This window comes from Coregonus lavaretus (assembly GCF_964263955.1).
Source record: "Coregonus lavaretus genome assembly, chromosome: 2".
Lineage (NCBI taxonomy): Eukaryota > Metazoa > Chordata > Actinopteri > Salmoniformes > Salmonidae > Coregonus > Coregonus lavaretus.
Window position 1 is genome coordinate 13,389,993 of NC_139989.1, and position 20,906 is coordinate 13,410,898.

General features: G+C 39.1%; 1 protein-coding gene across 1 annotated transcript in view; it reads right to left on the bottom strand.

Annotated features, from left to right (window-relative positions):
• The window catches only part of apbb1ip (amyloid beta (A4) precursor protein-binding, family B, member 1 interacting protein), a 33,193-nt gene extending 17,369 nt beyond the window's left edge, over positions 1-15,824 (bottom strand). The window contains exons 1-5 of the mRNA XM_084179059.1: positions 15,669-15,824; positions 3,601-3,660; positions 2,563-2,650; positions 1,792-2,090; positions 861-938 (exon numbers count right to left, since the gene is read on the bottom strand). Of these exons, the coding sequence (XP_084035185.1) occupies positions 861-938; positions 1,792-2,090; positions 2,563-2,650; positions 3,601-3,660 (525 nt within the window). The 5' untranslated portion in view covers positions 15,669-15,824. The remainder of the gene's footprint in view (positions 1-860; positions 939-1,791; positions 2,091-2,562; positions 2,651-3,600; positions 3,661-15,668) is intronic.
• Between the last annotated feature and the right edge of the window lie 5,082 nt (positions 15,825-20,906).

Below are 20,906 nucleotides of genomic sequence, written 5' to 3' on the forward strand. Positions count from 1 at the left end.
TGCAACAAGAAAGGATCAAGCAGATCAGCCCCAGTGGATTTAAAAAATAATAATCTTAAGCAAGCTGTCTAGTTGTTGAAATGAAAACAAAGATTGACTAGAAGTTGACGGATCTTCCATTGAGTAAACTAGAGGCTGGGAGACGGAAGAGCAGTCGACTGACTGACCAGGGTCAATTAAACCACAATTTCTTTCAAATAAAAAGCCTCCCGAGATAAAATGCTGATTAAAAGCATCACTTATCAAATTTCTCTCAATAATGATGCCAGAGTCTGATACAACTGTTTAACTGTTTTCCAAAATTAAGAGAGGTCACCAGTAGAGTCTGAGATAGAACTTAGAATGTAGCTTGATTTTATCTTTCTTAATTGAGGAAGTGCATCTATTTCTTAATTGCCTGAAAAGCTGCCAATCAGCTACTGAGTGACAGTGTTTGACATGTTCCAATGTCATGTTATGATGCTGTTATTACAGCTCATTACATCTATTATAGAATGTTAACGATGGTTTGTTTTCAAAAGCATTATGGCGGTGAATATGAGTAAAATCGTAGATTTCACAACCCAAGCTGGTTGTTTTCTCTTTCTAGCAGTAGTGCCTGAAAGGCCACATGTCAGTGGTTTAGCAGATGGCTGCTTTGAAGAAGTGGAAGTGTCCACATATCACAGAGAGATGGAAACCGTTCTGTCCTATGTAAGGCAGACATCAATTATCACGATGAATGGAAACAGAAAAGAGAACGATCATTCAGCTCTACTGCTGTTCAGGGTTTTCTTTCCTTCTCCCCGAAATGCCTCTTTTGGTTGGGGGACAATGGATTGGATTTTGTACAGTGTTTCATCCTCTGTCATGCCACTTACCTTTTTGACTTTGGCCTCTTTCAGCTTCTCCAATGCCAGTTTGATTTTGTCTGCTTTCATTTGTGCCTCTATTTCTTCCTGAAGGAAAATCAATGATTGGTCTTTAATCAAGTGACAGAGCACAGTAGGTTTATAATACACTACAAATCCTTGCTACTGTATATAATGTACATTATTCATACGTTACATAACATAGGTTATGAAAAATGGATGATGCTTGATGATTGTTGAATGAGGTCAGATAATGATGGACCCAGAGCCATATAATGGATACATACATCTCTATACAGTATATGCCTCTGAATGGACCAATAGCAAAGCAGGAGCTGAGTGATGATGGACAGTATTATGGGTAGTGTTATGTGTGACGGTGATGGATACCTGGTGTTTTTCATCTCCATTGAATGCGGTCAGAAATCTCTCACACTAACCCCTCTATCGATCCTGTTACTCTTTCCTCTCTATCCATGTGTGTGTTTGGTCCATTCCAGACAGAATCCCTGCTTTTCCCTCTGATGTATTGTAATAGATGCCCCAGTGGCCTGGGCCAGGAAACAATCTCACTATGACTTCACTGTGAGAAGGTGGTTAATACAATACCATCCTTCCTTGATATCTAGTACATGTATAGCTTCACTATACGGGCCATCCATCTTTCAAGTATCTCTTTAAAGCACCTAATAACACAGAGTTTGTGTTGATCTAAATTCCAATTTCTTATTCCTTGCTGTAGTCACACTAGAAAAGAGTGTCTGCTACAATAAAATAAAATAAAATTGGGATGTAATCAAATGAGTCTGTGCTGTCCCTGTCAGGATGAGATGTGGCTGACAGGCTTCAAAACCATGGTTGACTGTAGCTTGTTCATTTCCTCTGTGCTCAGCTAAAGGCCTTTAGTGCTAGCCTAGCTGTCAAACCTTAGCTGACTCACCATGGAGGGCTTAGCATGCTGTGGAAGCGTAGGTGGCGAGAGAATGGGTGCGGGGGAGTCAGCTAGTGGGGAGCTAACGGTGTTGGGGCCACTCTCAGGCGAGGTGGGGGTTGAGAGTGAGGGGACTGGGGAGAAGCTGAGCCCATGCGGAGCGGGAGGTAGGTCCGGGGGTGGCGCTTTAGTCTCTTTCTGCCCTCCTAGCTCCGCCGTCAGCTTCTCCTCTGTATCATTGAGGTCGGCCATCAAATCAGCCATTAGTGCGTCCAAGTCATTTTCCTCCAGTTCATTCAGGGATTCGACTGTGTAGAAAAGAGGAAAAACAGAATGAAGCTCAAGCTATAATAACATTGGCCATTTTGACATTGCTACGACACAGGCTCCAGACAAATACTACTTGTTTTGAACTGAGTGAAAGCCAGAGGCCTACAGCTATAATTGGTGTGTAGGCTGGATCTTAATCTCTGTCTGAAATTAGAGCCTGAACAGTAGCCAGACATATTCCAGAGGTATGATTAGGAACTATTTTTCCACCTCTCTGCGTCATTGGTTCTCCCCTCAATCTTAATTTCTGGTAATTTTCTAGGTAATTGATAGCATACTTCCCCCAGAAAAGTGACCCACTGGAGGAATAATAGGTGTCATGCTGTACCAAAGTTAGAAAAAGCCGACGTTGGCCTCTGGGATTTTTTTAACTGATTTCTTAGACATTTTAACACTGGATTTTTAACACTAGCAGTGATAGGTAGGGCCATAATTAGGCCTATGATTTACCGTTCATATCAGCGAAGCCCATGGAGAAGTTCATTTCTTTGCTTGAGCTAGAAGGTGACTCTGGGGGCAGCGTTTCAACCCCAAGACTCTGCAGGGAAAAACAAAGAACAAAGAGTTGAACAATACACCAAATTCAACAACTCCTGCCCTATTGTGGAGTTCCAGGAACTCAAATAAAGTATGTTGAGTCTTGCATAGAAAACAGTTGAAGGACTAACGTCATATTTATGAAATCAAATGAGAAATGATACTCAATATTAGGTATCCCAGGCAACATGGAGTTTTAAAAGAAAACATAAAGTGAGTGGTAAAATATCACAGGATCATGCATGTCTTTACACAGTTATGCTAATGTACCCTGCTTAGAGTTTGACATTTGACCCCCTTTCTTAAAAAAACAGTGTTTCTATCACTGTTTTGCGGGTGCTTGGCAGTCTGAAGTGTCTTGTTGATCGATTGTGTGTTTTAGTGTTATTGTCATGTTTCTCATAAGCAGTGCTTTATTTACTAGTGGTTTTGGACATGTGGTTTTGGACATGTGGTCCAAATAGACAGTGAACAATCTGAAAAATCTCTACTGTGTTGCCCATAGAATGTCATGTTGTTATTATCAACTTAAGGGAATGAGGAGTGACATATGTATCTTACAGGAAGATCGGGTGAATACTGACCATATTGTATTGTAGATCATATGTGTGTATGAATAATGTATACAGTACATGTTTGTCTTGCGGGTTTGCATAATAGTCAGCAACTGCTGGCATTTGGGGGATCACCTTGATGAAATAGAGAGAGATGAATGCTATCTTCCGTGGTGAGTGAAAGCCTATCCTGTGTGACTGCTGGCATCAGTTGTAAGATGTTTAAACATGCAGCAAAACAAACTTTACAATTCACAGGTATTTATAACATTTCTAAGAATGTATAAACATTTATAAGTATTTATAAAGGCTTATTCATGAAAGTTGTTATACAGTGTTTACAAAGGATGAGTTAAAAATGTCCAAGACATTGCTGTTGTGTGTGGACTGGACTCACCTGTGTGAGGAGATCCATCTCCCCCAACAAGTCACTGAACATAGCGTCTATGTCGTCCATCTGTTGAAGACAAGTCAAGGGATGAGTGAGAAAAGACCTATAACCTATAACATTGGTAATAGGTAAAGTCGTAGATTGAGATTGATACATTACATCTCAATACAAGAAAGCTATCTCCAACTGGAGAATGTTAGGAAAGAGCTTGAGGTTATATTCAAGATTGTAATGTGCAAACATACGGTGTCACCTTTGAATTAGTGCACACTAACTTCAACACACACACTGCATTTCTCAAAATCTGTGTTGAACCGCCAACTGTAAGAGATCAATGCACTATAGAATGTTTTCATTCGTAATATGTCGATAAGAGCCAAACCTTCTTGCTCAACCTCCGCAACAGACTCCAGGAAATAAAGCATGGTATGTATAACTCCAGGCATTCATTCCTTGTCAAGACATGCAGTGCCTTTCAAAACTCATTTTTGGGGAACTGCATGAGTACAAACATTACTAGTCCATTATGCTGTTTGGTTGATAATCCAATAATGTGGAACTTTAAGAAAGTCAGTTGATCAGATACTGGAATTCACTTCCTGGTTAGGCCAAACAAAACAACAACCGTTCAAACAGACCTTCCCCATGCCCAGAAATGCTACACCTATATCACTGATAGAGTATGTACGTTGAGATCTTAGATTAGGGCTGTTGCTTTTATACATTTGAAATGCAGCCAGTGATATTTTCCCCTTTGATACTTGTAAAATGACGTCATAAATTGTCATTGCCTTGATTACATTCAAGACCACTGGACCTTTTCGTTCTCAAACTCAGGAAAATACTGTGGATGATATGGTAAATTAAGTTAAAATAGTATGATTTTGGTATGCCCGGTCAGTCATTAAATTAACTGAGGGTAAAGGTTGAGTGAGTAAGTTATACCATACATTATTACTCAATCATGGTACCATCATTTTGAATTAGTTGCTTATGAAGTTACTCATCAAGAAGGAAAATCCAGACCAACTTTAAATCAGACATTATCATGTCCTCAGCTGTCATACTATGACTCCCATGGGACTATCGTTGGCATGAGTGTGCAGGCTTAATTTATCATGGGGCCACTTCCATCAATTTTATTTACTTAAGTCAAAGTAAAACAATAGATTGCGAGCTTTGTTTTAATTGAAAACAGTCCTAGAAGAGCCATATCGAGAGCTACCGTAGTCATGATGTACATTATACTGCCTCGTTCTCACACACATTATGTTAAGCCCCATTTACTGTAGTCGAACAAACATTATGGTGTGCTGTCAAAACACATCGTGTTTTTCTATTGTAGAATATGGCTACTTTAGTAGTGATATAGGATTGGTGAGATGTATAGGATATGTAATTAAATATACTCATGCATAATTCACATACAATTAATGTCAAATCCAGAATTCATATAAAAAGAAACCATTGAAAATAAATGTTTTGTCAAGATATGATCAACAACCTACTAGACTGGCATTCGGCCAACATTGACTTTTCAAGGTAAAATGTGATTCACTGCTTCATGCAGCCATCTTTATGTACAGTAACATTAGTGGTATCAAGTTTCTCTTAGTTTGAAAACTATGTTAACCCATAACAGATTGAGCACTTGTTTGTACAGATAACACCTGTGTATGTGGGTATATAGTGTTACTCCCCCACCCTAGAATGTCCGTTGTGTCCCAAAACAGAGGGAAGTGGTTACAGGGCAACTTCCTCTTGCTTCTCGTGATGTTGAAAGTATTTGTGAAGGTTGCTGGAGATTGTAACATGCAATGTCTTTTGCAAGCACTGCAATCCTATTCACTTTATAAACCTTGTGTATTTGGTCCTCGCTAAATACCCCATGAGGTTAACATGATCATATCTAATATAGAATCCTGTCAGTTTAACACTCACAACACATAACTCTTATTTCACTCAAAATCTGATTATGGGCAAACAGTTGAAAATCTTCAGTATTAAACTTGGGCAAATTCAAGACAATACAGCCAAATGTAAACAAAGTTCCTTCTGTCCCTCAGATGTAGCCAGCCTGGTCTCATAGACGTAATATTGTAAATGTAAATCCGGGACACTCAAATTAGTATGACATGTTACGTTTGGTATGGTTAGATAAGACTGATGGTTACTTAAGGCAAAAACGAAAGTAGAGTGGTTGGTCAGGCATATAACGCGAACGTGTAGCAACCCAAAGGTTGCGAGTTTAAATCTCATAACTGACAACTTTAGCATTTTAGGTAATTAGCAACTTTTCAACTACTTACTACTTTTTAGGTACTTTGAAACTATTGTACTTAGCATGTTGGCTAACCCTTCCCCTAACCTTAACCTTAACCTTTTTAGCTAACCCTTCCCCTAACCTTAACCTTAACCTTTTTAGCTATCCCCTTCCCCTTCCCCTAACCCTAACCTTAACCCTTTAACCTAACTCCTAAACTTAACCCTAACCCCTAACCCTAACCCCTAGGCTAGCTAACGCAGAGGTTTGTGTGGTTACAACTGTTTAACCCTCCCGTTGTCCTAGGGTCAAAATGACCCGCCACTGTGTTGAACCAACTTTATTTAATTTTTTTATTTTTTTGATCATTTGTGAGAAGGAGGCAGTGATACTTTCTTTGAAGTCTCACTGCCTCCTTCTCACAAATGATCCCAAAAATATAAAAATTTAATAAAGTTGGTTCAACACAGTGGCGGGTCATTTTGACCCTAGGACAACGGGAGGGTTAAGAGAGCAGATGAAACAATGAGAAAAATAGACAGAGCATCCTTCCTTAATAGGTATCCCCTACTTCAATGCTCTGTAGTTGTTTTCCACTCTGCATTGGGTTTCTGTTTTGCTTTGTGTTATGACAACCCAAGGATATCATACAATTGCCATCTCCCAGTGATTTCTGGCAATGTCAGCAATCTACAAAACATACATTTACATTTTAGTCATTTAGCAGACACTCTTATCCAGAGCGACTTACAGTTAGTGAGTGCATACATTTTCATACTGGCCCCCCATGGGAAACGAAGCCACAACCCTGGCGTATGCCCCCATGGGAAACGAACCCACAACCCTGGCGTTGCAAGCGCCATGCTCTACTAACTGAGCTACATACAAACACATTGTGTAGTTGATGCCAGTTTCCATTTGTTCTTGGATTTCACAGGAGGAAAGGATTAGTGTATTGGTCATTTAGATCCAGCCAGCTGTGTTTAAAGGCATCATTTTGAAGAGGATACTAAAGTGCACAGTGCCAAATCTCAGAATTGCCTCTGAAGTTACTGAAAAATCACTAAAAGGTTGACATTGCAGCAAATGGTCAGAACAGGGAAAGGGAAAAGGGATACCTAGTCAGTTGCACAACTGAATGCATTCAACCGAAATGTCTTCTGCATTTAACCCAATCCCTCTGAATCATAGTGGTAACTAACACCCTTAGCTTGAATGAGAGGCCAGTGTCAGTAGCTAGAGAATGGGTGAAACGTGACCTAACAACACCTACAAATAGCTTTTACGGCATTCGTATCTTATATATTATCTAGCTATGACTTTTTTCTTATTTTGTTTGAACCCCAGGAAGAGCTAATGGGGATCCTTAATAAATACAAATTCCACCTTGCCAGAGAGGACGAATTGAGAGAAGCCAGGTACAATACTCAATCCGTCGGCTATGGTTAGTGGTTATTTTCAACCCTGAGCAAACATGGTAGAAGGTATTCAACAGAAATCAGTTGGCAGCACTGACCTAGTTTATGTTCAAGGCTCTATTATCTGATTGGTGCAAAAACCTATTGCTATCAAGATAATCTGTGGCCCCACCCCTCTACAGATGACAGTCAAACCACATAGCTTCATTTTGCTCATGAGCTCCACCCATTTCAAGACATGGGCTTGAACACAGGATGTAAACAAACAAAAACAAACAGTTGAGTTGTAAGCTGCAAAGTGATGTCAGCAAAACCAATAACATCTTAGTTGTCAGTGAACACCCATTATTCTGCTACATGAAATGTCATGCAAGACGGACACCGCATTTGTTACAATGACAGTTTGTGTAAACACAAAACAGCTAGGTCTTTAAACCATTGCATCAACTTGAAGTGAGCTGCAATTCAAACTGTATGTGTATGAGGAAGGCATTTTTCTTGAAATGTTGTGTGATTCTATCAACATGGAGGTTTGTAGACTCAGATGAAGAGTACATGTGTTCTCAGGGGCGTCATGCAACCCAAAAATCTGAGGGGGCACAAAGTACGTGAGGATGGCTGGGGGTGGTCCGGAAGTCTGAGAATTTTGCATTATTCGAACACCTAAAACAGCTTTTTCCTGCAACTCTATGTCTATTTTTCTGCATATTTAAGCATATCTCTTCAGCTGTCTGTATCCTCCTGACTGGGGTTCTTTTTTTAAAGAAACAAAATGTGCTTCTCTGCATCTCTGCTAAAATCTAGGTAAAAGATTGAAAGGAATGTGAGTCTTATTCAGTATATTTAATTATTTCTTGCCTTTCTAAAGGTTGGGAGATTGGGAACCTACAGTGGGGAAAAAAAGTATTTAGTCAGCCACCAATTGTGCAAGTTCTCCCACTTGAAAAGATGAGAGAGGCCTGTAATTTTCATCATAGGTACACGTCAACTATGACAGACAAAATGTAGGATTTTTTATGAATTTATTTGCAAATTATGGTGGAAAATAAGTATTTGGTCAATAACAAAAGTTTCTCACTACTTTGTTATATACCCTTTGTTGGCAATGACCCAGGTCAAACGTTTTCTGTAAGTCTTCACAAGGTTTTCACACACTGTTGCTGGTATTTTGGCCCATTCCTCCATGCAGATCTCCTCTAGAGCAGTGATGTTTTGGGGCTGTCGCTGGGCAACACGGACTTTCAACTCCCTCCAAAGATTTTCTATGGGGTTGAGATCTGGAGACTGGCTAGGCCTCTCCAGGACCTTGAAATGCTTCTTACGAAGCCACTCCTTTGTTGCCCGGGCGGTGTGTTTGGGATCATTGTCATGCTGAAAGACACAGCCACGTTTCATCTTCAATGCCCTTGCTGATGGAAGGAGGTTTTCACTCAAAATCTCACGATACATGGCCCCATTCATTCTTTCCTTTACACGGATCAGTCGTCCTGGTCCCTTTGCAGAAAAACAGCCCCAAAGCATGATGTTTCCACCCCCATGCTTCACAGTAGGTATGGTGTTCTTTGGATGCAACTCAGCATTCTTTGTCCTCCAAACACGACAAGTTGAGTTTTTACCAAAAAGTAATATTTTGGTTTCATCTGACCATATGACATTCTCCCAATCCTCTTCTGGATCATCCAAATGCACTCTAGCAAACTTCAGACGGGCCTGGACATGTACTGGCTTAAGCAGGGGGGCACGTCTGGCACTGCAGGATTTGAGTCCCTGGCGGCGTAGTGTGTTACTGATGGTAGGCTTTGTTACTTTGGTCCCAGCTCTCTGCAGGTCATTCACTAGGTTCCCCCGTGTGGTTCTGGGATTTTTGCTCACCGTTCTTGTGATCATTTTGACCCCACGGGGTGAGATCTTGCGTGGAGCCCCAGATCGAGGGAGATTATCAGTGGTCTTGTATGTCTTCCATTTCCTAATAATTGCTCCCACAGTTGATTTCTTCAAACCAAGTTGCTTACCTATTGCAGATTCAGTCTTCCCAGCCTGGTGCAGGTCTACAATTTTGTTTCTGGTGTCCTTTGACAGCACTTTGGTCTTGGCCATAGTGGAGTTTGGAGTGTGACTGTTTGAGGTTGTGGACAGGTGTCTTTTATACTGATAACAAGTTCAAACAGGTGCCATTAATACAGGTAACGAGTGGAGGACAGAGGAGCCTCTTAAAGAAGAAGTTACAGGTCTGTGAGAGCCAGAAATCTTGCTTGTTTGTAGGTGACCAAATACTTATTTTCCACCATAATTTGCAAATAAATTCATAAAAAATCCTACAATGTGATTTTCTGGAGAAAAAAAAACTCAATTTGTCGGTCATAGTTGACGTGTACCTATGATGAAAATTACAGGCCTCTCTCAACTTTTTAAGTGGGAGAACTTGCACAATTGGTGGCTGACTAAATACTTTTTTTCCCCACTGTATCTGGGCTAGCTAAACTCCATATAATTGCTAGGTGGCTAGTAGTATTACAGAGAAACAACAACAAATTATAAAAAAATTTAACAGGATAAATCTGAGGGGGCACATGCCCCTGCGCCCCCTATAGGCATGACACCTCTGTCAGTTTACTTCTTCTGTTCAGCGATCATCAAAACAAGTACAGGTAAGAAGCATCTCGTGTTTTAGCCAAATATACAGTAGTTCTGCAGTGAGAATAGAAGTGCTTCGTGTTTGGAACTGAGGCGACCAGCATGACCAAAGCTATAGTATGTTTTCACAGAGGGTCAAGGCTGTAGGATAATGTGTTCTGAACCTTGAACCGTTTTCCATGTCAATTGGACATGGTTGCCAGAGGCAGACTAACTCAAGCCATTGCAGGACCTCTAGCTAGGTATATTGAATTATGATGAATTTCACATTTTATCAACAGTACAAAAATAGAGATTTCGGCCTCAATTCCTTTTGGTATAATTTTCTATAACTTACATTTTCATAACTTGTTTGCTTAGCTTTTTGCCTTATCAAAATAGTGAGCAGATTTGAACACATGTAGCTTGTACAGTGCCTTCAGAAAGTATTCACACCCCTTGACTTTTTCCACATTTTGTTTCCACATTTTGTTCGAGCAGTGAATTTCAAACACAGATTCAACAACAAAGACCAGGGAGGTTTTCCAATGCCTCGCAAAGAAGGGCACCTATTGGTAGATAGGTAAACATTTTAAAAGCAGACATTGAATATCCGTTTGAGCATTGTGAAGTTAATAATTACACTTTGGATGATGTAGCAATACACCCAGTCACTACAAAAATACAGGCGTCCTTCCTAACTCAGTTGCCGGAAAGGAAGGAAACCACTCAGGGATTTCACCATGAGGCCAATGGTGACTTTAAAACAGTTACAGAGTTTATTGGCTGCAATAGGAGAAAACTGAGGATGGATAAAAAAAACATTGCAGTTACTCCAAAATACTAACCTAAATGACATGTGAAAAAGAAGGAAGCCTGTACAGAATACAAAAATTCCAGACATGCATCCTGTTTGCAATAAGGCACTAAAGTAAAACTGAATACAAAGTGTTATATTTGGGGTCGGATCCAACACATCACTGAGTATTACTCTTCATATTTTCAAGCATGGTGGTGGCTGCATCATGTTATGGGTATGTTTATCATTGGCAAGGACTAGGGAGTTTATTAGGATAAAAAGAAACGAAACAGAGCTAAGCCAAGGAAAAATCCTAGAGGAAAACCCGGTTCGGTCTTCTTTCCGAACAGACACTGGGAGACAAATTCACCTTTCAGCAGGACAATAACCTAAAACACAAGGCAAAATATACACTGGAGTTGCTTACCAAGATGACATTGAATGTTCCTGAGTGGCCTAGTTGCAGTTTTGACTTAAATCGACTTAAAAATCTATGGCTGTCTAGCAATGATCAACAACCAACTTGACAGAGCTTATTTTTATATATTTTTTTTAAGTATGATTTTGTTCTTTCACTTTGACTTTAGAGAGTACTTTGTGTAGATCGTTGACAAAAAATTACAATTAAATCAATTTTAATCCTACCTTGTAACACAACAAAATGTGGACAAAGTCAAGGGGTGTTTAAAAACCTAACAAACAGAATCAGTGTCAAAAGCTGGAAGTTGTCACAAAACCAGACAATAGTGCCAAAACCACACAAAGCGTTATGGAAATACAGTGGCTTGCGAAAGTATTCACCCCCCTTGTCATTTTTCCTATTTTGTTGCCTTACAACCTGGAATTTAAATGGTTTTTTGGGGGGGTTATATCATTTGATTTAAACAACACGCCTACCACTTTGAAGATGCTAAATCTTTTTTATTCTGAAACAAACAAGAAATAAGACAAAAAAACAGAAAACTTGAGCGTGCATAACTATTCACCCCCCCCAAAGTCAATACTTTGTAGAGACACCTTTTTCAGCAATTACAGCTGCAAGTCTCTTGGGGTATGTCTCTATAAACTTGGCATATCTAGCCACTGGGATTTCTGCCCATTCTTCAAGGAAAAACTGCTCCAGCTCCTTCAAGTTGGATGGGTTCCGCTGGTGTACAGCGATCTTTAAGTCATACCACAGATTCTCAATTGGATTGAGGTCTGGGCTTTGACTAGGCCATTCCAAGACATTTGAATGTTTCCCCTTAAACCACTCAAGTGTTGCTTTAGCAGTATGCTTAAGGTCATTGTCCTGCTGGAAGGTGAACCTTTGCACATCTAGATAGTACAATATTTGCACGTTATTATTAAAAAAATTCTTCAAGCTCTGTCAAGTTGGTTGTTGATCATTGCTAGACAGCCATTTTAAAGTCTTGCCATATATTTTCAAGACGATTTAAGTCAAAACTGTCACTAGGCCACTCAGGAACATTCAATGTCGTCTCGGTGAGCAACTGCAGTGTATATTTGGCCTTGTGTTTTAGGTTATTGTCTCTTCGGAAAGCAGACTGAACCAGGTTTTCCTCTAGGATTTTGCCTGTGCTTAGCACTATTCCGTTTGTTTTCATCATAAAAAGAAACTCCCTAGTCCTTGCCGATGACAAGCATACCCATTACATGATGCAGCCACCACCATGCTTGAAAGTATGAAGAGTGGTACTCAGTGATGTGTGTTGGATTTGCCCCAAACATTACGCTTTGTATTCAGGACATAAAGTTAATTTCTTTGCCACATTTTTTGCAGTTTTACTTTAGTGCCTTATTGCAAACAGGATGCATGTTTGGAATATTTTTTTTCCTGTACAGGCTTCCTTCTTTTCACTCTGTCAATTAGGTTAGTATTGTGGAGTAACTACAACGTTTTTGATCCATCCTCAGTTTTCTCCTATCACAGCCATTAAACTCTGTTACTGTTTTAAAGTCACCATTGGCCTCAAGGTGAAATCCCTGAGCGGTTTCCTCCCTCATCAGCAACTGAGTTAGGAAGGAAGCCTGTATCTTTGTAGTGACTGGGTGTATTGATTCACCATCCAAAGAGTAATTAATAACGTCACCATGCTCAAAGGGATATTCAATGTCTGCTTTTTTTATTTACAGATAATTGTATGTGTGGGGTACAGAGATGAGGTAGTCATTCAAAAATCATGTTAAACACTATTATTGCAGTCCATGCAACTTATTACGTGACTTGTTAAGCACATTTTTACTCTTGAACTTATTTAAGCTTGCCATAACAAAGGGGTTGAATATTGACTCAAGACATTTCAGCTTTTCATTTTTTATTAAATCTGTTTTAAAAAATTGAAAGACATAATTCCATGTTGACATTATGGGGTATTGTGTGTAGGCCAGTGACACAAAATCTCTATTTAATCCACTTTAAATTCAGGCTGTAACACAACAAAATGTGTCAAATGGTGTGAATATTCTGAAGGCACTGTATGTTAAATCAGCCCTCTTACACCATTTAAAATGTATTTCTCCAAGGCTAAAAGTAAGCAACACAAAAATGTCTGCTAAATGACATATGTTGTAGAATTATAAATCAATACAGAATAATTGAATAAACAATACTCTGTGGAATTAGAATTTTGCATCCATATAAAAGGCATCCTTAATGGATAGGATTTTGTACCCAAATTACAAAATGGCAATGTCATAGTTCATAGACTGCTTAACGATGCTCTATGCAGAAATCGCTCCGCCATTTCTTGGTTGCAAAAATTCTAATAGTTCGCCTAATTTCAGTTTATGTGACAAAACAAGCAAGTATAGTGTAGAGAATCATTGTACCATCTAAACCGCTGTGAAATATATTTTCTATAACCAAAAATATTGTATTTTCAGCTGTTTGAAGCTGGTGTAAAAAACTGAAAGTAAAAGACGCAAAAAGGAAACTTAAGAATGGGAAGCATAAAAATAGCTCACATAGAACAGATATACCGGTTCTTAGACTTGCTTTCAATGAGAATGACAGATCAATAATACACATTTCTATGTGAATTTGGTCAGGTCTACCAAAAAGTTACATATTGCAGCTTTAAAGGGTAAGGTAATTTAGGTGAACTATCACTTTAATTGGACCAAATAACATAACTGGAAATATATTGCACGTCAACTTCTCATTAGACAACCAAAAAAAAAATCATGCATACAAAGTTATGTATATCATTATAATTATTTGATTTAAAACAAAGTTTGCATTCAATTTCAATTCTAAATGCATTAACTCCAGTAACTGAAATTTGCACAATTATAATACAATTCAGGTTTTAAAATTCTAAATTCCAATTCCATTCCAAGGATGTTTTTATTTTCTAATTCAAATTAAATTCTAATTCAGACAGTCTAAATTCCAGTTCAATTCAAATTCCATTCCAAGGATGGATTTCTTCCTCAATTGCAATTCAATTAATATTTAGACAGTCTACATTCCAATTCAAATCCAATTCCATTCCAGGGATGATTTTATTTTACAATTCCAATTCAATTCTAATTATGTTTTTTGAAGATTGCTGCAATTCCAATTCAACTCCAAGTAAATTCTCCACTTCCTGCTTGAATTCCAGAATGGAATTTGGAATTTGAAATTAAATTAGAATTGACCCCAACCCTGATATCTACATTGTAAAGACTATGTAGGCAACTAGAATATGCACCCACATATTCCATCTTGAAAAACTGGCACTTCAAAATAGTGTGACAGTTACTTGAATGAAAACAACTCAAGCTGTCAAACTGACCAGACTGATTTAAATTTTAGAGAAATGCAATCTAAGTCTTCCAACATTCAGTCAATATAAATTCTGCTTATTTACTTCAGCATACATATGACAGTTCAAATACGCCTGACCTTCTGAAATTGCTTTTCCCCCTGGTCACTCCTTCCCTTTCTTATTGGAAAGTATTGAGAGAGATATTTCACAAGTGATTTTGCTTCTCTCTCTGTAATAGCGTCTTGCAATCATTGGTTGTCATCTCAGCTGCCAGGAGACAACTTTCTCAACACCAATAGGGAGAAGATAACTACTCTACTGGCCTTCCTGGTGGAATTAGAGGCTAACCAAGTCATTCTCCCCTGGCTCCTGAGTCATACATCATCCTATATTTAGTTAATGGTCAACCCTAGTTGGAGAGATAAAATAGACAAGAACTGGCACAAGCCAGAATGGCTCATAGGAGCAGATCTCCTGTTTCTGTAGCATGAGGCAGCTTGATGTACACCCCCTGGACAAGACGCTAGTCTATCGCAGGGCCTTAACCCCAATCTATCTCCTTAATGCTGAGTGCGAAGCAGAGACGCATCGGGTCCCATTTTATGACTTTGGTATGACTCGGCCAGAGATCGAACTCCCATCCTTCCAATCTCAAGGTAGACACTCTAACCACACTCTACCGTGTCAACGGTACAGGCTGGTGGCAGTGGTGTAATGGTGTGGGGAATGTTTTCCTGGCACACGTTAGGTCACTTTATACAAATTGAGCAACGTTTGAATGCCACACCTTGTAGAATCCATGCCCCGAAGAATTCAGGCTGTTCTGGAGGAAAAGGGTGGTCCGACCCAGTACTAGATGGGTGTACCTAATAAACTGGCCACTCTCTGAACTTTTTTAATCTGATATTAATTATATATATCACTCAGGAAAACTTGACAACACAGACATACTCGTGTACATAATCTGACATGTCTATTGAATATACATTTTCACATTGATGGTATCTGAAATTTAGATAAAGACATAAAAATGATTTGCTTAAGCCTGATGTAGAGAAAATAACAAACATGATTGACATTGACAAATGAGGAGATCATCCTATTGTCAGTAAAGGTACTCTTTCAGTACATACTGTATATGCAAGCAGCATTGGAAGACAATGGTTAGCTATATCGTTTCTTCAGTGGGTCAAGTGTATCCCAACAATAACAGAAATGGAACTCACCTTTGATACCTGTGTAATCCTTTTCCACTTATCGATAGAATAATAGCAGGTTCTTGGATGTCAATTATGTCTAGTTTTCTCTCTAATAATACTGAACAAACACCACAACTCATGAAGGGTTGGATGTTGAGTTGGACTGTATCTGACTCAACGACTGTTACTTTAGTTTCCTGGTCTATGCGGAAGTTCAGGTCTAGACCTGTCAGTGCATTCCATCCAGAGCAGAGCAGAACACTTTTACAACACTGAGCTCTGGGCAGTGCCAAAGTTCGCATATCCACTTGCATAACTGTAAAGTAATGGTGTGTATGTACGTTACTGATAGGCGTGATTTAGCATTAAAAGTTGGAGAATAGTTTTTTAATTTTTCGTGTAGTGCAGATCTAAATTTGAAAACAAGGCGTGTGAGGTTCATTAATGTTGAAACTGTGCATTTGGGAGAGGAGTGTCTGGTGAGTGAAATAGAAAGAGAGAGGGGAGAGAGGGGTAGAAACATTGCAGGGAGTGTTGAGGGTGTGTTTAGGTTCAGAAATAATTTACTCCTTTGAAAGTGATTAATAATGAGTGGGTGTATGCTATGACACGTCAACCATAGGGTTTATAATGGGGGGTTGCCTTTGACTCAATTTGACCAGAATTCTATATTCCATGGTGCCAATGCAGCCAAATTCTGTAGAAAACACTTAAAGTAACTGTCCAGTGTTTCCAGATTTCTATTAAATATGACCTATAATTAATTACAATATTAGTAAAATACTTTACCTTCCACAAAAATCATATTTAAGTATGTTGAAAAAGCAGCTTTTCTTTGTCGCAATGTTGTGGGCGTACCTCAACAACAGAATGGTGTGGGCGTATGCAGGTCATTAAAAATATTAAATGCGAGTAGACCACTGATTGGCCAGTTTAGCCAATGAGGCAGGATGACATCATTCTCTATGAGGAAATAGCAAGCATTTTTTAAACGGTCTGTTTGAGATTCAAGTTTTTGAAGTGTTTTTTCTCCAATTTATGTTTTAGCCAGAAATACAAGTATAAGACGAGTCAACATTATTTGGCCATGTGTTAACAGACTATTCACTTTTAAAAGTGAGCTTGTCATTGGACAGGTTTATTCTGAAAACGTTAATAAAACTACAAATGTGAAAGAAAAAGATTGTACTGAAAGAGAGCACAACAACTCATAACTCTAAAGGATGAATAAACATACTAATATACCAATAACTATTTTGTTTTCTAAAGCTGTTTGAATATTGGTATATATAAAATGTATTGTGGTGTGAGTTCAGATCTGTGCAGGTTAAAGTCAGGGACAGGGACCGTCAAGCTATGAATACCCTCAGGGCCATTATCTAGTAAAGCAGACACACAGATATTGATATTTATCCAAATATATAATTTATGAAAGTTATATTAAGATTTCAAATATCTTTGTCAAGTCAGCCTGGCCAAGAAGACAGAACACATTAGTTACAAAAGAAAGTCTTGACACATCATGACTTATGCGCCAGGATGTAGTGGGTGATGAGGAGGTGCAGGAGGTGTGAATCACAGAACAAGGTTTATTCATCCAATACAGCAGTTCGCAGCAATGCAAACACCAAAATACAATGCGACTTCAATGCATACTGGGGAAAGAAAACACACGGGTGAATATCCCGGCGACAAAAGTTACATGAATGCTCAATCGAGCTAGCGACACCTCCACAATAAACAATCACACACAAAGACATGGGGGGCAGAGGGAATACTTATACAGGGACTGATGAGGGGATATGAACTAGGTGTGTGTAAAAACAAGACAAAACAAATGGAATGATGAGATGAGGAGCGGCAGTGGCTAGAAGGCCAATGACGACGAACACCGAAGCCTGCCCGAACAAGGAGAGGAGGCAGCTTCGGAGGAAGTCATGACACAGATATTATACAATCAAACAGTGATCATAAAAGAGCAAGACTTCCTTTGAGTAATTTTAGTTAAAACCAAGAGGGTAATTTCTGGCCAATCACATTAAAATGGTATAAAATGATGAAAAACCTCATAGGGAATCTTAGTCCATTTTCAATGTGAACTGGATTTAGGTTATTTCCCTTAATGAGCCTAACTAAAAGGGAACTGACCCCATCCCCGCCCTGGCAACCAACAGTGGAAAGAACTTCAGTAAAAGTGGAAAAATAGCAGCCAGCTTCCCACATTTGCTGTCCATTATTCAGCCATTATTAGCACTGGAGCTGTAATGTTTGAACCTATTTTCTCTTGGGGGCCTGCCTTTGGTTCCAATGGGAAACACAGACCACCTCTCTCTCTGTGGTGAGAGGCTGTCAACATGGGGGGAAACAAAATAGTTCTGAATGAGTCTGGAGCCTTTCATTAGATGTGATGTATTAAATAAAAACTTGGGGAAAGCATGTGCTCCAGCCACCCTTATTTCCTATCCCAGAGGTTGAAAAACAGATGGTAACCATAGGCTGCCTTTGCTGCCCCTATTAACTCTATATGATAGCGTAAATGCTAACACAGTTATGTTTTAGAGAGCCCTATCAGGGCCAGCTCTAGCCTTTTGAGGGCCCAAAGCAAGATTTCCTACAATTCTACCCATTTTACTGACATGGCTAATTGATTGACCGTGTGACTGACATAACAACAGAAATATTGCTGATGCACAACCACATTACGAACTTGCAGTAAGTTGGCACCCCAACTGAGTTCCTTTTTTAAAACATTTTTTTTGTGGTCAGGGCCCACATAGCGGCCTGGGGCCCTAAGCGACCGCTTATGTCGCTTATGCCTGAGCCCTATTCAAATAAATTCACTGATTGAAAGATCACCATTGTTGAGTTAAGAAGCTATGTTTATTGTCCCTTTCCTGTCCGTTCACATTTCATTGACTGGATGGAGGTGGTCAGCGAAGAGGGTAAATATAAATTGTGTTGTCACCCTCGCCAGCATATGGTTTATCTCATGTTTCCGTCAGCTTTCAGCTCCATCCATAAACCCTATGATGAGGGAGCTATGTTCCCGCTATAGCATCCCCATACCATGAGTTTTAAAGCTGGAATCCATAGCTGTGAAGCTGCCACTTCCGTTTACGATATTACAACAACAAAAATACTTTACAACTAACACTGTTTTTTTTCTTGGACATCATTGCACATTATTGCACACAGGGGCGTCATGCACCCCAGAAATCTGAGGGGCACAAAGTACGTGAGGATGGCTGGGAGTGGTCCAGAAGTTGGAGAATGTCTAATTTTTCAAACACCTGAAACTGGTATTTTCTGCAATCTACAGCCATAATCATTATGCTTAATTTTATGTAAAAAATATGTATATTTTTCTGTATATCTATGCATGCCCCTTAGGTATATATTTATTTTACATAATGTTGAATGCTCATTTCCTTGAAACAAAAACAAGAACAAATGCCCCTGGGGCGGCCGGCGCTGTTTAGCCTATTGTGGATCTCAGCTTTAAGGCTGATTGGATCTATTTAAAAGCACAAGACTATAGCAGGCTTTCCATACCATACACTCTTTTTATCTATAGCTGACTAATGGGAAGAAGTTTGAGACAACGCTTCTGAGATATAGGAACATGAAACAACAACTTCACTTCTGACCATTGTCTGTGCAGCTTCAACAGCAAACTTAAACACACATTTAATTAGGGCAGCATTTGATTCAGCAAAATGGCAATTTGAATACAAAAATTGACTTTGACAAAGCTCTCTTTGACAAAGAGCAGTCTTGCCTTCAGTACAGGAAAGCGGTTGTGAAAATCCATACCAGGTTTCAAATAACTGCAAAAGGCCAGATGGTAAGGTGTGAGGGTTGTGGCGTACATGAAAAGTAAGAGGGCATACTTTAAAAACATTATTATTATGTCTCCAGCATGTTATTTCTCTTAAGCTATGTGATTGTCCACACCTCACATTGGCTTTCCAAGTAATGCCCTTCCAAAGCTAAGTGCTGTGTGAAAATCGCAAGAGCAGTTTGAAAACCCTAAAATGTTCATTGAAATAAAATAAAATGTCTGTAAAAATGTAATTCAACACAAAGACCCAGGTCTATGTTTTATCAAGTTATGCATACACAAATATAATGTTTTATCAAGTTATGCGTACACAAATATATTTTCCAGGAGTGCAGTAGCGCCCTCTACTGCGAGGTAACATTAGCTTTCCTTAGGTCTCATATGAATTGCTACTGAACTAGGTGGGTGGTGCGAGGGTAGGCCACCAACCTTGAACCTTTCTTAAGACTGATAAGCCAGAAAACTTCAAATGTTTACAGGAGTACATTTATTGGAGAGCAGCAGGAACAGACGTTTAAAAGTGTCAGGGCAGAAACTATGAGTTAAAGGGTTTTGATCACTTTGCTGTATTGACTGACTAGCTATTCCTTTCATCGTGTTGTGGCAAAATAACCATTTGGAAAAAAGCTATGCTAACAAGATTTAAATGGCTCACTGAGCTTGACTGCTTCTGGTTCATTAGCAGTCAAAAGAGCAAACAACACTCAAATAATAGATATTTACAGCTGTATGTACTGTATGTCGATAGGCAGTATTCCAAAATGTCTCAAACATTCACTCAAATCAGATATGAATAACTACATGATTTGCAATTCTTAGCCAAGCCAGTTCCAAGAGTTGAAGTCTAGTCTAATTAACTAACGAGATGGGGAGAAAGTCCAATACTAACGTTTCACATTCCTGACTTTCACCAAAGGTCTCCTCAACAAAAGATAGACATTTCCTGACTACTCTAGTCAGTATTGACATGGTTAGTTTGACATGACAAACATTGGAAGGACAACAGCTGTATCAACAATAAAGATGTCCAGAGCAAATACTTTCAGCTTTTATGGAACTGTGCAATAAGATTTAGTAGCCTTGGCTATAAATTGATGTTGGTACAGTGGCTTGCGAAAGTATTCACCCCCCTTGTAATTATTCCTATTTTTTTGCCTTACAACCTGGAATTTAAATGGATTTTTTGGTGGTTTGTATCATTTGATTTAAACAACATGCCTACCACTTTGAAGATGCTAAATATATTTTCTTGTGAAACAAACAAGAAATAAGACAAAAAAACAGAAAACTTGAGCATGCATAACTATTCACCCCCCCAAAGTCAATACTTTGTAGAGACACCTTTTTCAGCAATTACAGCTGCAAGTCTCTTGGGGTATGTCTCTATAAGCTTGGCACATCTAGCCACTGGGATTTTTGCCCAT